General features: G+C 42.5%; 1 protein-coding gene across 4 annotated transcripts in view; it reads right to left on the minus strand.

The window, feature by feature from the left end:
* Nucleotides 1-22,717, minus strand: part of LOC136886505 (leucine zipper putative tumor suppressor 2 homolog) — a 791,346-nt gene that overhangs the window by 210,302 nt on the left and 558,327 nt on the right. For all 4 annotated transcript variants that reach the window (XM_068231046.1, XM_067159329.2, XM_067159335.2 and 1 more), the window contains exon 4: nt 21,197-21,372. In XM_068231046.1, the coding sequence (XP_068087147.1) occupies nt 21,197-21,352 (156 nt within the window). In that variant the 5' untranslated portion in view covers nt 21,353-21,372. The remainder of the gene's footprint in view (nt 1-21,196; nt 21,373-22,717) is intronic.

A 22,717-nucleotide genomic window follows, 5' to 3' on the forward strand; every position in this document is an offset into this window, starting at 1 on the left:
TCTACATTTGATTGAACATGTTCAGAATTTTAATTGAGAAATGATGCGTCTTCAGAAATGGAAATGACTTGTCATTAGACCCAGAAGCTGGTATAATCGACTTAACAATACTACAGTCATTCTTTCAACACTCCGGCCAATGTTTTAAAATGTTCGATTACTACGAATGAGACTGCGTTACTACCAAATACTTGGTACTTGTGATGTAATTTCACACATCGTTAGAGAAGAAAGTGAAGTGTACTATTAGCAGTTAACGAGAAGAAACAGTTCTCTGTTGTTTTGTTGATGGAGATAATTACATCTTTGTTAGTGCAGCAGTCTCTACAACGGCACGTATTGTGTTCGAATGCCCTTCAGAACTCCCAGGCTTCAGGTGATAAGAGTATGACAGTGACCGTGTTAGTTGAATAGGTAGAAAGTGTTACGTAATCTAATACGAGATTTTAACGAAGTATTTATTTATATTCATAAAGTTTAGTTTTATGGGAGAGATAACCCCATACTTTATATATTTTGAAAGAGAACAGTTGTCATGAACGTTCCACAACATGTATTTAAGTGTAATTATAAATGTACAGTCAACTGCGCAGGTATTTAATTTTATACATTCTTGAGACACGTAAAACTGTGGATAGCCGGGGTCGCAAGGACGATACTTGGAATCCTATCATCTACAAAACACGTTCATCCTATTTCAAGCAAGAGGACACAAAGAAATCTGCGACTGACAATTCCTATGCGGTTGAGTATAGACACCCTCCAACACTCTTGAAAGGGCTTTAGCATGCCCAGCGACCGCTGCTCAGCCCGAAGGCCTGCAGATTACGTGGAGTCGTGTGGTCAGCACGACGCATCCTCTCGGCCGTTATTCTGGGCTTTCGAGGCCGTCAAATAGCTCCTCAATTCTAATCACGTAGGCTGAGTGGACCTCGAACCAGCCCTCAGGTCGAGAGGGAATCGAACCCGGGGCCTTCGGGCGAGAGGCATTCACGCTACCCCTACACTACGGGGCCCGCTGGTCGAGTATAGGCTGCCTTTAATTTATTTTTGCATTATCCGCTGCGAAGTGAAATGCCCATCGACAATCTCTCGTCTGCCCTGCGGTTAGGGGCGTGCAGCTGTGAGCTTGCATACGGGAGATAGAGAGTTCGAACCCCACTGTCGGCAGCCTGAAGATGGTTTTCCGTAGTTTTCTATTTTCACACTAGGCAAATGCTGGGGCTGTACCTTAATTAAGGCCACGGTCGCTTTCTTCCCACTCCTAGGCCTCTCCTATCCCATCGTCGCCATAAGACCTATCTGTGTTGGTGCGACGTAAAACTAATTGTTAAATAAACCACCGTCGGCGGGTGTGTAAATGATTAGAGTTGCAATTATCTGTGACAGATAGGATGGCCACCAGAGTGCATTAGTGTTGTTCGTGTTTAGTATTGTTACTAGCCTTGGAAGGGTATTTTTTTTTTTTTTTGCTAGGGGCTTTACGTCGCACCGACACAGATAGGTCTTATGGCGACGATGGGACAGGGAAGGACTAGGAGTGGAAGGAAACGGCCGTGGCCTTAATTAAGGTACAGCCCCAGCATTTGCCTGGTGTGAAAATGGGAAACCACGGAAAACCATCTTCAGGGCTGCCGATAGTGGGATTCGAACCTACTATCTCCCGGATGCAAGCTCACAGCCGCGCGCCTCTACGCGCACGGCCAACTCGCCCGGTGGAAGGGTATTTTAGGAGCGTGAACAGTGTCAGATGTTGAGTGATCACTGAAGGACACGTAGATGCCGGGTACTCGTGTAAGACAGCGTTATTGGCACCTGACAGAGTTTGAAAGGTGCCTCATTGTGGGTCTCCATATGGCAGGCTTGTCGAATCGTGGGGGCATTCGGGTGTGACAGTAGCCCGATGTTAAACTGGATGGGAACATGAGGGCAAGCATACTCGTCACTATTCCAGTCGACCCCGTCTGACCACCACAAGGGATGATCGACGTATTGTGCACCAAGCACATCGTAACGGCTTCACACCGTCCGAGAATAAGTAAGGGAATCCCTGCAACATTCTGTGTCATCCCGCACCATTGGTTGGAGACCAGGAACAGCCGAAATAGTGAATTACCGTCCCATGCGTAAGCTGCATTGAAATGAAATGACGTATGGCTGTTAGTGCCGGAAGTGTCCGAGGACATGTTCAGCTCGCCAGGTGCAGCTTTGATTTGACTCCCGTTGGCAACCTGCGCGTCGTGATGAGGATGAAGCGATGATGAAGACACATACTACCAGCCCCTTGTCAGCGGAATTAACCAATGATGGTTATAATTCCCGACGCTGCCGGGAATCGAACCCGGGACCCCTGTGACCAAAGGCCAGCACGCTATCCATTTAGTCATGGATCCGGACAGGCTGCCGTTAACACAACAAAACAAATGACTGCGTTTGGAGTGGTGTCGTGCCGGGAAGCAAGGGCTGCTGATGAATGCCGTCGCATTGCGTTCACTACTGCACTATCCCGGATGAACATCATCTTCGAATATGGTGAAGACCTGGTGAGAGGTCCCATTCTTCCAATGTTCTGGAGTAGCACAGCAGTCTTACTCCTGGCGTCATAGTGTGGGGAGCCATCGGGTAATACTTCAAGTCACGGCTGGTACTGATTGAGAGAACTCTGACGGCACATGATGGACATCCTGTGTCCTCGTGTGTTACCTCTCATGACAAAATATCGTGGTATCATTTTGAACAGGACAAGTCTCGTCCACACACGGTACGTGTATCTATGAGCTGTCTGCGTGATGTTGAACTACTCCCGTGGCCAGCAAGATCCCCAGATCTGTCCCCAGAAGAACAAGTGTGGGGCCAGCTCGGACGTCAACTCCATCCCAGTGCCAGTATCAGGATATCAAAGACTGGTTACAAAAGTTGTGGGCCAGCTTTCCTCAGGAGAGGACACAGCGGATTTATGACACCCTTCCCAACCGAATCAGTGCATGCATCCAGGCCACAGGGGATGCAACTTCATACTGATATTTGGACTCGTACTGCCAAGTTCGACTCGATTTTGTTAACACTGAAATAAGATCACATAACCTATCAACACGTAATGTTTCATTGCATTCCCTCCTCCCCTTGTGGGTGCTTCAATCTTTTATTTTTTATCAGGTAGGGTATATCATAGCCTACTATTTTTTTTGCTAGTTGCTTTACGTCGCACCGAGACAGATAGGTTTTATGGCGACGATGGGACAGGAAAGGCCTAGGAATGGGAAGGAATCGGCCGTGGCCTTAATTAAGGTACAGCCCCGGCATTTGCCTGGCGTGAAAATGGGAAACCACGGAAAACCATTTTCAGGGCTGCCGACAGTGGGCTTCGAACCCACTATCTCCCTGATGCCAGCTCACAGCTGCGCGCTCCCAATCGCATGACCAACTCGCCCGGTCCTACTATCTTCACTTACAGTTTTTATCTTTATGCATTTTTCATGTTGCCGACGTCTTTTCTCGACGTGCGTACATTTTGAAACTTCGTAAACCATAAACATTCCTTTTTCCCCTGTTTCTCTGGGCGGCCAATGGCATTCATAACATATCGACAGCTCAACATTACAGGTAGATACTAGAGTTTCTCCAAATTTTAACACGAAGTTTAAATTAAATATATAATTTTGTACATAAACTTCAAGACTTAACTTCTTTGCTTTTATCTGGGTCTAGCTGATGAATCCGTCGATGACGGGTTATTATTTGTCATTACAAAAGTAATGCCATGTAAAGGAGGTGACAGGCAGAGGCCGATCACCAATTAAGAGCAGGAACAATCGTTCGAAGAATGAGGGGAAAAGGAATCATAGAACAGGGGGCTGAAACCCAAGGCCTCTATTGTCATAATATCGCGAAACGGTAATGACATAAGAGATATGATGTCCTACAATGTCCTAACCCCTAAAACTTATCAACAATAGCGTTAGACTGACTGAATATTGGTTTTACCTGAGCTGTTTTCTGTTTCTGTTTTCTCCACTATCAGAACAAAATCTAACCCTTCAACACGGCAGCTAGTAAGATATAAAATAGTCAACCTATCGACTAAGAATCCTTGTTTTCTACAGAGAAGTGACCTCCGAAATCTATATACTGCTACCACCTTTCTAGAAGGTCTTAGAGGCAGTCTGAGAAAGTTGTTTCTGGTGTGCTTTCCAGCCTTCCGTGGTACTACCCATTCCTGGAGCTGTCGTTTAAGTATGTCTGAATTTCTAATTTTGTTGACGTTTTAGCGGGAAACCGCACCGGCATATTTGTAGATGAACTGAGAACGTCTCTATCGTTTAGGTTAGACAACTACCTCTGAACTTTAAAGACAAGTGTAATTTGAAAGTTGGGTATTTCATGGGGATACATGATCGTACTTTCAATGGAGTGACATTTCAAGGCAATTTTAAATATCTTACGTATATTAAAACGTGAAAAAGTCGAATTCGATTTACTTATTGAATGACTTTGTAAGTATCAACATAATTATTTCATAATGTAATTTCCGTTATTAAGCTAATATATTGTAAATGGTCGGATGGTTGTAAATGCTCCAAAAATTGAGCAATGATTACATCGAATTTGCGTAGGAGCCGATATCCTTTCCATAAAATACAGAAGATCACTGCTGCAGAGAGCTTGTAGTCGGAAGTGTGTGATGCTGGTCTTTAACAAGTAAACGCAAGTATATACGTCCTTGCTGTCTGTTGAGGTTTCATTCATCTCACTCATCAAGGACAATTGACGATCGTGTTCCACGGGATGCGGAGTATGTAGGAGCAGCGAAAGCATGTTACAGCACAGGGGCTGTTTGTTTTGCTCGGAATATTCGAAATGAGGTGGTTAATGCAACATTGTGATTGTACTCCTCTTGATGTTTCTTTTATAGAAAATACAATGAATGAAGTACCTTTACTCAGAGAGAGTGCACATTTTCATATTAGGAGCTAAAATAAACCCGTGACGCCTGGGTTTTCATGACAGCTGACAGTGGTACTGAATCAGAACTTAAGAACCTCTGTAGTGACTTATTTTTGCTCTGGAATGAGATTATTTTACCAGAAAATTCTCAGATCTCATTCATTTTAACACAGTGGGCTTCGACACTGCAGCCTTGAACACTGTGGCGAGCGCTTTACTATTACGTTCTGAAATTGGTCTACGTGAAATCTGTCAAACGCCTGTGTTGTGGTGTTGTGGTGCTTGTACCTGTGTGTGTATTCGCAATTTGACAGGAACTAGGATTTATTTGGTACACCCGTATAATCGTCTGAAGTTGACAGATGCCAACCACCTCCAGTTGCGCTCCTGCAGGCGCGAAAATCATTATTCTTAGGCAGTTTTTAGACGTCATTGTATGATTATCCCGGTTTTCTTTTGTTTGGGAATTAACGATAGCACTTTTTTTTATCAGTTTCAGGCGTCGGTCTCAACCAGCTAGGGGCGTGCCTTTATACTTTCGTTGGGAAGCGGCCTTTTTTTTTTCTTTTTTCAGGAATAACTTCTATGCCCATAAGGGTGTCTATTCTGCCGGCTCCACCGTATCAAAATCCATCTTCTCCACCTTCGCTGCCGTTAAGGTCGTTACTGTATCCCTGTCTAGGGGTACTTACGAGGTTTTGTCAGCCGGACCAGCTAACTAAGGTTTACATTCCTCCACAACTCCCCCTTAGTCCTTGCTCATGACAGACAGCACGTGGGATTCCCATAGGGTCTAGGTTGACAGGATTGAGTTGGGAATGACAGAAACTATTCCTAGTCAGAATTGAACATATTTCACATATTATTTGTCTGCTCAAGGTTGAGTACACTCGTTTCAAACCCTGATAGCAGTGTTATATTCGTGGCAGAGCTTGGAGTAGAACCCTGGCCAACCGATAACTCGTATGTTAGACCAATATTGTGATCGTGGCAGTCCCCCTGTGGGTGGGGGTGGTAGAATGTATCTGGCATTGCTTGTGCAAGACTCTCCATCCTCTCTCGGTCGATTCTCGTTCTTTAAACCGCTACGACATTACGTTTTCACTTCCTTCGCGACCTTCTTCGTTCTTTTGCCGACACCTTCATTCTTGAAAAGGTCAAACCTGTTCTATTATTAAGAGAGGAGGTTTACCCAATGGTACTTCCTCTTAAAACAATCACCACCTCCACCGTCTAACAGAGACCAAGACATTGAACCAAACCTAATTAAGTACGATAATCTCTACACCACTTCAATAATTAATATACCTGCAGAGCCTAGATGTGTTGTAGACTGTTGGCACCACGCCCCTTCCACTACAGCTTCTCTTTCTTAATTCTGAAGGAAGGTTCACTTACAGATGTGTGTTGAAGAACACGCGCCTCGGGGAGTTGTGGCCGGGTCGTGTGCTGTGTCCCCGCTCGTGCGCCCTGCCCGTCCCCCTCCTTGGTTCGCTCGCTAGCCCGCGGGGCCGTGGAGCGTGAGAAAGCGCACCGCAGACGTTTCACGGCATTCCGCGCGCAACAGGGCCAGAGTCCGCATGTGCGTTAGGCCCGCCCCGTCCCTCTTCAGCTACTTCACTGACATTTTAAAATGTGAATTTTGTTTGGGAATTGTTCATATATTAGAGCACGCATGATTTACATGTTCTCTCGGGAACTGAATCAAGGTGCGGCAGTGATAATGTAGTCAGCTCACAGTTGCGATTAATGGTAGTGTGTAAGAAGGAAATCAGCTGTCTGACGAAATTATGTTTACATCGGGTTTATTTTCAGACTGAGTTAGCTGTACGGGAGTGAAAGCTGGCGGACTCAGGAAAAATGATTCGTAAGTTGGAAGTGACAGCCATGAAAGTAGCGAAAATGATTGCTGTTGCTAACAGGTAGGATAATGGCAGAAGGGTGCTTTGAATGATGAGATAAAAGCTAAGTGAGGAATGAGTTCGATGGGTGAAGCGTAATCAGCAAGCTTCTGTGAGTAAACTATCCTCTGTTTGAAAATAGCTTTGTGGGTTCATTTAGTTCCACGTATGTTAGCATTGAAACATTAAACACCACCGTACCGGGCGAGTCGGCCTGCGGTTAGGGGCGCGAGTCTGTCTTGCATCCAGGAGATAAGGGGTTCGAATTCCACTGTCGGCATCCCTGAAGATGGTCTTCCGTGGTTTCCCATTTTCACACCAGGCAAATGCTGGGGCTGTACCTTAATTAAGGCCACGGCCGCTTCCTTCCAATTTCTAGGCCTTTCCTATCCCATCGTCGCCATAAGACCTATCTGTGTCTGTGCGACGTAAAGTCACTAGCAAAAAAAAAAAAAAAAACACCACCGTCACCTTGGTTGCTCTCTACGTCCCTTACCTTCCATGGCATAGCCGATTATTCTCCTAGGTAATTTATCCTCCTCCGTTCGCCTCACACTAGTGAAACCGGCTTATGCATACAGATATGTTCATCGACATTATTACTATTTTAGTCCATTTCCTTATTCTGAGAAACCTCTTGCCTTTGTTTACATCTGTTTAATACTGTAATTTATGTAGACATTTGATAATTCACTTGCCACCTGTTTTCCGGTTGGCCAAATCTGAAATCTGCTAGTAATTAAATATACTGTATGTCATTGTGAGAGGTAAGTACCATTTATTTTTCAATGCAGATCTTAAAAATAGTCTCTGGAAATTTTCAGTCATCTGTTTACGACCATTATAATTACATTGACTTTAGGCTATACCTTATTCCAGTTCTTCCTACGAACCTTACATTCGTGGAAGAGCTAGGATGTGAACCTGACTCATGATTTCCAGATTTATCTACTCAGGAAGAGTAGGCTGGAAGATTAGAGGCGAATGTCCCATATGTGTGTCGTTAGAAAACCGAAGAGGATAGCAAGGAACTTGTGTTTTCGATCGTAACGATCATATGGACTTCACACTTCAACTCAAGATTTAACTTGAGCACTTTTCAAAAAAAAACAACCCGTGAAGGTGGAGAAAGTGAGATTTAATTTACAACTACCGTTAGTACCCGTTCTTCAAATGGCACTTTGCAATCGAATACATGCTATCTCTATTAATTTGTGTGAAGGTCTGTGGCTCAATTCGCACGTTATTATGACATGTTGAAATGATATTTGAGGAGACATGTGGAAGTAACGTAGAGTACAATAAATCTCATCCAAACCGAGACAGAATAAGGATGATGATTGAATGTATAGTAGAGTACATTTCTTACTCAAAGTGCGGAGAAGTTGTCTCCTCTCCCTAGTTACATACTGTATCTAATTAGTCTGACCACTGGCGTGACGTTGCGACTGAGGAATCATCACGAAACCTATCGATGATATCTCTCATCTGTTTTATCAAAACAGTTAAATGGCTGTTTTATTCTTTCTCTAAACGCACCCTGATGTGACCCTGGAGTGATTTGCACGGAATGGGTCATGCGAGTTCGACTAACAATTCAATTGTTGCGAATGTCTCTTATTTTCCGTCATACGATGAATATGTGCAAATCAAAGGCGATCGAAAATTGCAATTTCTAGAACTTCTGTTATATGTCCTACGTAAAATTACTCGATACACCTAATATTAAGAAATCTATTTAAACATAACCGTCTTGATCTCCCAATAAATCCTTACTTCATGCCATGAATTTGAAGTCATATACGCCTTCAGTAGCGTAGTCAGGGCCGAACAATGAATAGGAGGGGGGGGGGGTAGAGGTTTGTGGCATGCGTGTGGTGAGCGCATGCATTAGGACACTCATTCAAGTGAATGGTGATCATAATCATGTAATGTACAGATTACAATGCACTACACCATTTCACAATAAAGTGCAGAACAAGAACTATATGATCAGCAGTCTGCAAACTGTGAATCACCACCGTACCGAGTTCCCATATTGCAACAGTTGAAGACTCAACGGAAAGAGTCAGCATCTAATTTTTTTAAAATTTCTTTTTTTGCTATTTGCTTTACGTCGCACCGACACAGATATGTCTTATGGCAACGATGGAATAGGAAAGGCCTAGGAAGTGGAAGGAAGCGGCCGTGGCCTTAATCAAGGTACAGCCCCGGCATTACCTGGTGTGAAAATGGGAAACCACGGAAAACCATCTTCAGGGCTGCCGACAGTGGGGCTCGAACCCACTATCTCCCGATTACTGGATACTGGCCGCACTTAAGCGACTGCAGCTATCGAGCTCGGTATATCTAATTTTAAGAAGTGTTTGTTTAGTTTATTATATGTTTATGTTTTATTTTGTAGAAAACGCACATTCAAGGGGATTCTAACCACCAGTAACCCCTATCCTGGCTACGCCTGTGTACACATTATAACACTACCCTGAATGGATAGATTCCAAATACGTAGTTTGTGTTACTTATTTTTAATCGTTTGAAAGTTATACGAATACATACAAACCGATGCCAGGAGTTAAAAAAAAATCTTCATATGATCCGTAATTCTCTAGTCCCAAGGAACCGACTAAAAATATATCGTCCGTCCATCCATCGCACGATAAATATTGACATGACACGACATGAACGATCGGAAATGCAATCCCTACAACTTATTTTAACATATAAAAGTATTCAATAGACCTGATATTGGCGCATATATTTAATAATAACTGTACTGATCTCCCCATAATCTCCTACTTCATGTGATTCGTAGTCATAAAACCTGTGTGTTGGTGTGACGTAAAAAAAAATCATGAGATGAAGTCGCATGCACCCTAGGACACAACCCTGAATGAGCAGACTCCAAAACCGGAACAGGAACTTGGATGAATCAGTTTTCTAGTTTCAGAAAGGAAAAGAGAAACCTTTCAGATGATAAGTTGATCAGTATTACGTATGAAGAAGTTTTCCTGAAGTAATGAATGTACAGATACGTGACTCCTTATGACAAGGGGCGAGTTGGCCGTGCGGTTAGGGGCGTGCAACTGTGAGCTTTCACCCGGGAAGTAGTGGGTTCGAACCCCACTGTCGGCAGCCCTGAAGATGGTTTTCCGCGGTTTCTCATTTTCTCACCAGGCAAATGCTGGGGCTGTACCTTAAATAAGGCCACGGCCGCTTCCTTCCCACTCCTAGCCCTTTCCTATCCCATCGTCGACATAAGACCTATCTGTGTCGGTCCTGTGTCCAACTCCTGACCACGCCCAATGTTGCTTAACTTCGGAGATCTCACGGGATCCGCTGTTTCAACACGGCTACGGCCGTTGGCTTAATACAAAGTGAAGTGCGTTAAAATTTACGCTCAGATCAAGGAGGTGAGGTTAAAAAAAGTTTCCGTTTAATAGATGGTCCTTTAAAGACAGGTTATATTGTCCATTATATATAATACTAGTTGACGTGCCCATGCTTCGCTACAGAATTCTACATTGTGTACAAAATTGTTTATGAAATAGTCTACACTTTGTAAGATTTCATCATATTGCATACCTCTTTGCCTTACCCGAGAGACACCCTGATATTGCGGGACGATACATAACCCATGTTGCCCGGAATGATATCTTTCAAATGGTGAAAGAAATTTTGAAATCGGTCCGGTAGTTTCTGAGATTACCTGTTACACACAAACTCTGTCCCTCTTTATATATTAATATAGACATGGAAGTATACATACATACATACATACATACATACATACATACATACATACATACATACATACATACATACAGATACCGTACAGATTATTAGAGTTAAGATGACCGAGCTCGATAGCTGCAGTCGCTTAAGTGCGGCCAGTATCCAGTATTCGGGAGATAGTAGGTTCAAACCCCACTGTCGGCAGCCCTGAAAATGGTTTTCCGTGGTTTCCCATTTTCGCACGAGGCAAATGCTGGGGATGTACCTTAATTAAGGTCACGGTCGCTTCCTTCCCACTCCTAGGCCTTTCCTGTCCCATCGTCGCCATAAGATCTATCTGTGTCGGTGCGACGTAAAGCAAGTAGCAAAAGAAAAAGAGTTAAGATGAACATTCATATAAACTGTTTTCTCGTAAATAGAATTTCAACCACATCTGCTCTGCTCCAGTGCTTAATAGGACTAACCGCTCAAGCAGCTTATGTACTTTTAACGGTCTCAGGCGTACGTTTTCCCCTGAATTTCTTCACATTTTCTTTAGCTACATAGCCAGCTTAAGAGTGTGTGACAGTGAAACACAGAAAAGCATCTTTTTCTGGAATACTGTTAGAATTGCTTGCAAACTTTTCTCTAGGAAATATAATTTTAAGTACACTCGCCGATTCCATTATTTAATAGGACTGCCCGTTTAGGCAGGGGTTTCACTTTCAAGGCTACCAGGTGTAGATTGTCCTATAACATGTCCTATAATATGTTAACCAATGTTTTCGTTTGTATGTCTGCTAAATTTCAGCTTCTTCAGTCAAGTATATTTTACATATAAAAGAAACACAGGTTTGCAAACGTACAAACTTTGAGATTTATTTTTACTGATAATTTTTCTTTAAATCACGGTTCACGCGGGAATCTTGATATTTCCGGGATGATAGATGGCATGATTTACCTAGAATGATATAATATTTCAAATGATGAAATAAGTTTCAAAATCGGTCCATTAGTTTCTGAGATTACCCGTTACATTATAAACAAACTCACAGTCTCTCTTAATATATTAAGAATAGATATAGATTATATTATATATCAGAATAATATTCCCAGATAACACACCAAGAAATGCCGGCCTGAGTAGCTCAGACGTTAAACTGATGGCTTCCTAAGCCCAAGTTAGGGGGTCTGACCCCACCGCACTCCTGTCGTATTGAATGATTCTCAATCTAAACTGGATGTCTCTCAGTCTAAATTGAAAGACGCCGGGATGAGAAGCTCAGACGGTAGAGAGTTTACCTTCTGAGTCTAACTTCGCATGTACGATGGTATTTGAAATTCGGTGGTATTTGAAGGTGCTCAAATACGTCGGTATAGTGTCGGTAGATTTACTGGCACGTAAAAGAACTGCGCGACGCAAATCAGGCACCTCGGCGTCTCCGAAAATCGTAAAAGTAGTTAGTGGGAAGTAAACCCAATATTATTAAATTGAAAGAAGATATAAAATTAGACTCTGCAGGAAAGAATGTTCAGAGAGGTGGAATACAGCAAGCGGCCGATGCAGTAACAGGAGAGTGGGACTTCAGATCCTGGCGAGGTTTGCCTAATGAGCGAATATTCAATGGGAGAAGAAGAAAACCAATGACGGACGCCCTCCCGGAACAAAGGGCTGCAACTTGATGAATGGAGCCTGAAGGCTGACGAAGGCTACAGGCAAAGACAAACAAAGCTTGCTTTGTATTATGGCTTCTTTTATATTCATTGGCTCCTTTAAACATTCGCCGGTCCAGCATTGTGGAGGCTATCTTAAATCAGAAAGAACGGGGCACGGTCTGGGATTCCGAGCAACTCGCCGTTCGTGAAGTAACGAGCGAGGAAGATAACAGCAAGCTGTACAATACCCACTGGGGGCATTCCACAAGTACTGGCACAGCGTCCGAGCCACGGGCGAGTTACCATGTGTCTCGTCGTCAAACTGATTCAGGTATCACACGCCACACGGACGGAGAGAAAGTGACACGCTAACAAGGGGAGGCAACAGTTATAGGGTCACCGATTTCTTTTTAACTTCGGGAGGTTGATCTACCTTAAAAGTGCTTCTCCGAAGGTTTATGTATTGCTCTTAAATGGCCCTTTAAATTTAATAACCTGTACACCTGTTGGCAATGTGCTTCGTCTCTAGTCTAGTCGTCAGAGTCCTTGACTTTTACGCAAACGGCTCGGCTTCGAGGCGCGTCAGAGTCTAATCTTTATTTTATTTTCACCATTTCTCTTTTGTGTTTGTCCATGTGGACTAAGCCATGCGCAGATTAAGTATTATCGAGCAAGTGCCCGCGAGGTTTGGCTCACGTAGCCATCAGCTTGCATTCGGGAGATAGTGGGTTCGAACCTCATTGTGGGCAGCCCTGAGGATGGTTTACCGTGGTTTCCCATTTTCAAACCAGGCAAATACTGGGTCTGTACCTTAATTAAAGCCACAGTCGCTTCTTCCCCACTCACAGCCCTTTCCTATCCCATCGCCACCATAATACTTATCTGTGGCGGCGCGACGTAAAAATATTATTAACTATATATATTATAGTGACACTTCCTCAATTTAGAGCTTACCTAAAATACAAAGTACCGAGCTCGATAGCTGCAGTCGCTTAAGTGCGGCCAGTATCCAGTATTCGGGAGATAGTAGGTTCGAACCCCACTGTCTGCAGCCCTGAAAATGGTCTTCCGTGGTTTCCCATTTTCGCACCAGGCAAATGCTGGGGCTGTACCTTAATTAAGGCCGTGGCCGCTTCCTTCCCACTCCCACCCCTTCCCTGTCCCATTGTCGCCATAAGACCTATCTGTGTCGGCGCGACGTAAAGCAACTAGCAAAAAAAAAAAAATACAAAGTATACTTAGTATCAACTAATATTGTGCAAGAGAAAAATAAATAAAATCGTTTACTATCATCCTTTCTAGCTACTCACGGCTTGACGAATTTTTAATTTCTCTATTAAATTTATAATGACTGGTATAGTTCTTGATGGATGCATCGCTTTAACATCTGTCTCTTGGCAAAGGAGAGCCCAAAATCAGTAAAATTTAATGCTAATCACGCATTATATGAACTGATTTGAGGAAGTTTTATTTACATTGCTAATTGTACAAGTTAACCATACCTTTTCCAAGCAATTTCGTAAGTTAGTTTCATTTGTCGTAGAATAAATCAGTGAGCATTATCATTAAGATACAGCGTACACCTGTAGGTATGCGATCTAACAAATACATTATGAATTACACATTTGTTATAATGTATATATATTCTGGTCTTGTAATCAGTCGAATGTTATATCGCATATTTGTAACAAGAAGAGTACTCGCTGGTAAATACCTGAGTCATTTTCGAGGGAATTAAAAGAAGAGATAAAGAAATGGGAAACAAAACAAAAATATAAATGAGGGGTTTGTACTCCTCAAATCCTTAACGCCGCATGAAAGTCGGTACTCTGACCATTAGACCAGTGGTGCTACGGATTCCTACACTCTAGTTGCCTAGGCATATGTTAAATTTAAAAGACAATTTTTCTCGTTAAATATGGGTCACTAGCATGAACTCTCCGACACTAATCAGTTTAGTTTTAACGTTGAACGACGTTTGAATGAAATCGGTGCCTCTGTAACTATGGCCTGTCCTTACAAATGAACAAGGCTGTTATGGTCTAGCGGTCAGTATGCTTATTTTTCCACGAAACATTTGCACCAGCGACCCCATAGATGTGCGAAAAGCGGCGGAAGAAGAAGATTACTTTGTGGAACTTCACTGACCACCTCAACACTCACTTCCTCTGCACCGTCGTCACGTACACCTTCATCTTCTTGAGTTTCAACCGCGGTTATTGTATCATTGGCTATAGTTGTCTGATTCCTCTTCATTACGTCTGGAGTGTCTAAAAGGACCTCTACATCACTACTGAAGACTTCAATCTAAGATACCTCACCATTCTTCAATTTGTCCAAAATTATTGATGCATAATTTGGATCGCTGAAATCAAGTCGTTCAGGAACCACATTCATCTTCGATTGAAATGATAATGGGTCTGAATCATTGGAAATGTAAATAATAATATTATGTATGTGTTAAAAACCGTTTCAAAACATTATATAGCTTAATGTATTAATACCAAGACACATACTCAGAAGTAACTCAACTGCGAGTTTATGAACTGCTAGACATAGCTTGGGACTAGATGTACTGTACCGTATCCTGTCATAATTTCGGCCTAGCTCGAGGTAGAAGCACGTGGTGCGTCCGGATGTCGGCAGTAGAATCTCTAACTAAATAAAATTGTATATGGACAGGTGATACGTACATATAAATCGACTGAATGAGAACTCAGGTAATCGGGTAAAATGGATTTATTGAACTAAAAACATGTGATGAAATAAAACTAAATAAAAAGATCAAATGAGAAACCGAGCATTGGTTGTGTTAATTGAAGATACACACATTTTACATGAATTAACATTATAACAACCAGCGTTACAAATAAAGTGGGTATCGAACCCGAGATATTAAACCGATATATTTTGTGATATGTAATATGTCTGAATTACATTTTATTAAGTTGTGTTGGTTGGCGCGTTAATTCACTAGTTCTTTGCCCGAAGGCTCGATTTCCAACCATTCATGAGACGCGATAGTAATACCCGATACACTAGTAATTGGCCTAATCACCTAAATACATTCCGATCATTCGGACACAAACATATAAAACAATTGTTCATGACTGCATCTGAATTTCCCTTCCGAAAATAAACACAGACTCGACTCATATGGGTCCGAACCCATGATCACGGTTAGGATCAGAACCTTTCTTCCCATGAATAGCCATCGGGTTAGGTCTCCCCGTTAACAAAAAATATACAACATCACAATAAGAGAAATACACTACACACAAAAATACACATCACAAGATAAATAAATCACACCTGTTAAAAACACACACAAATATATACACTGAAGTTGTAGAGGTGTTGGGTCGAGAATCGAACATAGCCGGCCAGTGGGCATCGCATATTTCACATATAGACACAGCATAGCAATTATATTCCACAAGTCAGGGAAATCAGCTGGTTTGCAACGAAAACATCAAAATAACTGAGCTCTGTGGTCAGGCAATTCAGAGAAATAACGGGATTATTTGTGACAACTTTCACTTCTTATTTCCCCATTCAGCTTCCAGCTGAGTCAAAGGGAGCTTTTATCTGACGAGGAAACAACATCGACCCTCGCCCACGTTCTCCTTGCTTCAGAATATCAAGCACTTCTGACCAGCAAAATATAGTTCAAAGCCTGGCATAAACCTCGCATAAAATAGGCTGGCTTACTAACTCATATATATCGTGGCTCCAAATATAACAACGTGGCTTTCATTGCCTTTGTCATCTCAGCCCTGTAGATATCTCTCGGCAATTTTCTAGCCTCATATCTAAATAATCCTCGGTTCGACGACCGGTACATTCATGAATTTGCTTGCCACCACATTTAAAGATCCTATTGTATTTTCGACATTGTAAGATCTCCCGTTACCTCTCTCCACAGCTGAAATACATGCATCACCAAATGAAACATCCTAACATATGCTGTCTCTAGTCTAATCCTCTTTAATATTACGACGCTGATGCCGTACGGCCCATTTGGTTTATATGAAGAATGTGCCCAAACAACTCTATCCAAAATCAACACACAACGGAATAAAATGCAAATAACTATAACACACACCTACAACTAACCTATTTCCTCTCTTATTCCCATCTAATTATTTATGCAACACATAGCTCGGGGCTTGGCATGCAAACAGACCTGAACGTATTTTTTTACTAAAATAAGCAACACAAATGCCATTACGGCATACATTTACAGATTAATTTACTTATTTAAATCGGCTCTAAACTAGTGCATACAGATTTCACTTCACATGATTATAGAACAAAAAGACTTAACTTGGCAGCAACCTCTCCATCAGCGACGACTCACATAATCGCTATGTCATGCGTGCCTAGCCCATGACGGCGGCACACATCACAAGGATGAAGGTCTCCGTGTCGACTCCTGGGTACTTCATGGTTGCTGTTTCCTTGATGTCGGTCGTATGTGGAACTGTAGAGTTCAGTTAGAACCATCTACTTCACCGCTTAGCGTGCTAGAATACACTATTATAACCTTAGTATTGGCTACTATTTGACTATAGCCTCCGCACGGATATGAGTCTGATTTATGCGGCACTGGCCCGGTTGCAATCAGTCCTTGACAGCGTTTATATTTTAAACGACTCGCACACGTTAATAACACAGTTCACGTTCGCGTTAAATAGTACTTATAATTTTAGATCGTCACTAGCTCTTGTGAGCTAACTCACGGCAACTGTACTTCAGTTTAACAAACTTCACAAAGAAATTGTCTTGTTGGCTCGCGAATTACGACACGTCACACTTGGTGTTTTAAATCATAAAGGAGCGCCCTTCCCATGTCAGCGCAGATTTCACAGCCTCTCTACGGCGCCAGTTCCAAGGGAAACCACCAACACACAAACCCTCTTTCTTTGTAAGAACTCGCCAGATGTTAACAGCCTCTCCCGTTAATACGCATATCTCTCAGTTTAACACAAGTAAATATTATTATCGGCTCCTGTTACTCTATAATTCTAATCTCAAATATGTGCGGTGTTAGATAAGTGGAAATTAGTATAGTGGCGGATTAATTGATTGAAATTCAGGTGATTCCATCTCTGGAAAAGAGAAGTTTGTCAACCTGTGACAATTGTTCGGTGCATCCCCTCGTTTAAATCTCACCCCCTCCAAGTTTGCTGTACCCTGGGGTGCGCCGGTATTGTGTTACAACATAATTTAAATCATGGCTTACGGCTCCAGTCCAACTAGAGGAATTCGTTCCCACCGGATCGCTACGGGGTTGTCACAACTTATGGCACGGCCATCCATGGTTCCTTCCTACACCTCCCGCGACTATATTGAGCGCTTAAATAAAATTGTGCCATCATAACCAAATTGAAGCATATTATGATACCGTTCAGTACATTAAAATGTACACTGAGTTTTGTCCCATAGAGCAGCGCATTACCCATGGAATACAAGTTGTATTATTACGGTTTAATTATTCCATGATATCTTGTAAATAAACATACAAAACAAGACCATTATTGTAAATAAATAATTTTCCACGAAAACCATTGAAAGGTTGGGATCGCAAGGGTAAAGACAAGAAAGAAGAGTTGTAAAGGAGAAGTGGATGGATGGACAAGGAAAAATTTAATGATAAACAATGGTCAAAGTGGAGTGTGTTTCTAGCGGAACAGTGAAGATCATGTTGAACCAACTAAAAATGATTACAGTTGAGTTTGCTGTGAAGATGTTTACTAGCATGAAACTTGAAGAATTGTCGAAAATCGCTACATTTTCATACACTAGTGTCCAAAAGTTAAACATAAGTTACGAGTAATCAGGGCAGGAGGAAATAGGCCGCAAATCGCACGACATATGCGCCTACCAATCTTATGTGTTCGCTCTGTATAGGAAAGGAGTGTTCCCTGCTTTGACAAGCGGCGTAACCGCAAGGCAAACACAGCCACTGTCTGCACCCCATATTCCATCAGTCGTGTTTGCCCTGTTATATTGTGCAGAGTGTAGCCTCGTGGTGAACGTGACAACATAATAGCACAACAACGCCATTTGGACCCGGTTTTGCAGGATAGAATACTCGGCCGCCTGGAAGCAGGCCAGACACAAACCGAACTCGCCGTATCCTTGAATGTGCCAAAAAGTATCATTTCCACGCTTTGGAAACGATTTTTAGACGCAGGAGATGTTAGTTGTAGGCCAGTATCAGGTCGACGAAGGGTAACCACCCCACAGCAGGACCGATATCTGGCCTTAACCGCCCGACGAAATCGGAGTGCACCTGCAAGACAATTGTTGGCAGAGCTTGCAGCCGTCTGAGGGGTTGCCGTTTCCCGGCAAACTGTGTACCGGAGGCTCAGAACAGCAGGGACGTTTGCCCGACGTCCAGCGGTGTGCGTCCCGCTCACTCCAGCACAGAGATGGGTCCGTTTACTATGGAGCCGTCAACATCGAAACTGGACCTATGAATGGAGGCATGTGCTCTTCACATATGAATCCCGCTTCAGTTTTAAGAACGATTCCCGTCGCACATTAATCTGGAGAGAACCTGATAGCCGATAAAACCACAGGAACATCGTGGAATGGGGCCAGTATTGTGGTGGTGGGGTCTTAATGTGGAGCGGCATCATGTTGAATGGCCGTACGGACCTGCATATCTTCATGGGTGGTCCGAGGAACTCTGTTAATGCTCGGAGATACAGGGATGATGTACTGAGATCACATGTTCGACTCTTCAGAGGTGCGGTTGGTCCAGACTTCCTCTTAATGGACGATAATGCCCGACCGCACCGCGCTGCTCTGGTGGATGAATTTCTAGCTGGGGAAGACATTCGTCGCATGAACTAGCCAGCGAGGTCTGCGGATCTGAATCCTATAGCACATGCCTGGGATGCATTGGAGAGGCGAATTGCACCCCGTCAGCCTCCACCAAGGACCCTCCAAGACCTTCGCATTGCCCTTTCGGAGGAATGGGATCGACTGTCACAAGAGCTCTTGGACCATCTGGTAGATAGCATGCCACGTTACTGCGAAGCATGTATGGCCGTTAGGGGTAACCATGCACCCTATTAAGAGCATATTTTGTTGTGGAAAACATTGCCAAGTTTTGTTAGTTGTCAAACGTGTACCTTAGCTATCAGATCCTTTCTGATACTGTTTATTGGACAAGTTGTGTGACATATGGTGTGTGATTCAGCTTCCGTTTGTTCAGCAATCCGTCTGACATTCATATCAGGCGATATGGCTTCGTTTAATGATTATGCTTAACTTTTGGACACTAGTATATTTTGCGTCTTTGTACTTCAGCGAATTGGCATCGCCAGAGTTATTAGCATGAAGATCATTCCTTGGGAGTAGTTTGTACAGTGTTTTTCAATGGTAAATTGTGACATTCTTTTTAAGTGTACTTCCATCGTTTGAAATTCACATACTGAAGTATGTTTTTGTTTCATGTTTATTTTAATATCTTTCTAGTGGTGAATGTGCTCTAGATAAATAAACTTGTAAGATGCGTATGATTGCCTGATAACTGCAGTTTAGTGGCTCTTGGTTTCAGAAGCACAAAATGGGAAAATGCTTTCTTATAATATACAGTTTAGTGGAGGTCTGTATGAATGACCCATTTGTTATTTGAGCAGATCAGATCCAGGGTTCTCTACCGTTAACCTTCGCTGTGGAAGATCATTGTTAGTGAGTATTGCTTAAATCTGCAAGAGTGGAGAGCCAAATTCTTATTCAAATCTAACCTGGTGTTTTTGTTGCTCAGATTTATTTTAGGTTGAAAATATTTCATACGTAAGATTATTAAATGACTAACATTCATCAGCATGGCTTGCGTCCTCAATCGTATTTGTTTAGGTAAAAATTCTTATTTCCAATCACAGAGGCAGCAACAACTGAAGTAGTGCACAGATATGATTTACAAACAACCACCATCATCAAGCTACTGGGGTTTACGATGGTCATGAAAAGTGATGTACATTATAATGTACTTCAGGTATGAAGAGGATACCATTATTTATTTGAGAGACTATACGTACTTACACATTGTAAAATAAAAAGTGCACTAAACCAGACTATGCTAAACATTTTTGAACACTGTAATGCTAGTAATAAGGACAAACATTGTTTTGATGAAAGGATTTCCCTCATGAGGATTTACACTAGAGGACTCACGATGTCGGCAGGGTCCCCAGATCACTATCAGAGGTGACAAAGTCATAACTCACAGCCCCCCCCCCCGTACCACGAGTAACGGTGTCTCTCCCCTAGGCTCCATCATATTCGCACACTCTGGACATCCGTAGTAAAACAGAACAGAGATTCATTACCATGATATAATGTTAGTCGCTATCACCACTCCAAAATTAGGAGTCTTTGTTCTGGTGTTAACGACAGCCGACACATCCGACGATGAACCCGTAATGCCATGGATGCCAGTCGTCGGGGCGAGGCGAAGGATATGCTATGGGTTATTTCAGAGCGTCTAGTATTTATATCCGAATTTTGTCGCAGATATGTGGTCGCTTAAAGCTTGGTGCACAATATGACGATCCTTGATATAGTGAAGCGACCGGAATATTTACGGTGTGTGCTGTGCGCGTGTCCTTATTTACCCAGTTGTTCCAATATTAAGCCACTGTGACATACGAAAATCCCACAAGTTAGGCAGTTGCTCGATATGACCACCCAGCTTCATGGAGGTCCATGATGCGGTCGATATTTAACTCCGTCCTATGTGCCGTCCATGATAAGTAACAGCTAACTTCAAGCAGATTGTTAACAAAGTCAAGAAAGTTTCATAAGACATCGTTGTTGATGTAGTGAATAGTGTCTTCCAATGAAATGTAAGACTTTCTTAATACAAAGCTGCTTCTATGAAACCAAGAATATGATCTAGTGAGGAAGTGATTTCATAAAATCGGTCATAAACACAATACCAGTTACAGAGAAGCTGTGGTACTCACCTTGGCGAGTACGGCCGAGATCCGTGGTGGCTGGGGAGCTGGCTCTGTGCCGCTAGACACGCTGCCCAGTCCACTACTGGGCGTGGCGGCCAGCTCGCATGGGGACTCGTCCGAGAAGAGCGAGAGGGTCTCTAGCCCGCTGTCCGCCCGCGCCATGCTGCCTGCCGCGCCCCCACCTGTCAGAAACACAGAAAATAACACATGGATTTAAAAATGTCATTTTAATGAGAGAGAGCAGAATATCAGCAACTCAAACTCAACCGGAAAATTAAGAAAACGAAAGGAATATTGTCACACTTATAATTTTTTTAATCTACCATTTTTATTACTCCATCGAAACTCATGTTTTAATATAATCTTTTAAGACAAGATAGCCGCTTATATTATTATTATTATTATTATTATTATTATTATTATTATTATTATTATTATTATTATTATTATTATTATTATTATTGATTCATGGTGTGGGCTACTGTAGTCACGTCTTAGTTGGTGAACTATGGGTAACAGCTGAGTGGCCTAGTATTGAAAGTGGTCCTTGTGCTCAGGCGGCTAGGAGTTTATCATCCACCGGTGGACACTAAAACGCTAGAGGAGAGATTCACACTAGGGCTACATGTAAGTAGGGTAGCATCCTACTTCACCGAATTTACAGAGTTCAGAATACTTTAATCAAGCCTTGGACGTATGGGTGTGACGGAGAAAGAAAGTAGAACTGGCTGAGTCAGCAAAGTGGATGCGTATGGATGTGTTAGGAGTTTATGATAATCGAGTGAGAGTAGATAACGAGAAAGAGCAGATTGTAAAGTGTTTTAACAGGTGTTAAACCTGTGATAGTATGGGATCAGCCGTTACAAATATATTCTTGAAGCATAACGCTACTCACCGCTACATGTAGAAAGGTAAGGGTCACTAAATCCATAATAGACTATATCATAACAGACTCTGAATTCAGGGAATTTGTTAGGAATGTGACGGTATTCTGGGAATTTTTCCGATGATACAGACCACTATATGATGTATAGTAGGCCTGAACTATTTATAGGCCTAGGAGAAAGGTGCCTGCAGACGAATGAGGGTAGATAATCTCCAGGATGAGGAAATTAGACAGAAGTACATAGATATGATCAGTAAAAAGTACCAGCAGACAGTAGGCAGGTTCAGGGTATAGAAAGAGAAGGGTTGGCTATAGGGATGTTGCAGTAGAAATAGCCAGGGAATGCCTAGGAATACTGAGTGTAAAGATGGGAAAAATCTAATATCTTCCTGGAAGTATGAAGTGAGAGCAGCTTTAATCGTAGAAAGAAGGCGTATCAGGAATGGCTCCAAACAGACAGGGAATCGCATACAGATGAACGAATCAGAACAAAATAAATAACTATTGAATCCAAGAAGTAGGCATGGGAACACTTCGGTAATAACCCTAGAAAGGTTTAGACAAGTGGCACAGTAATGAATGATCTTAGAAAGTAAATGAATAGTGTTTTTTGGTAAATCAGACGAACTCATAGTAGATTC

Source organism: Anabrus simplex, chromosome 1 (assembly GCF_040414725.1).
Source record: "Anabrus simplex isolate iqAnaSimp1 chromosome 1, ASM4041472v1, whole genome shotgun sequence".
Taxonomy (NCBI): domain Eukaryota; kingdom Metazoa; phylum Arthropoda; class Insecta; order Orthoptera; family Tettigoniidae; genus Anabrus; species Anabrus simplex.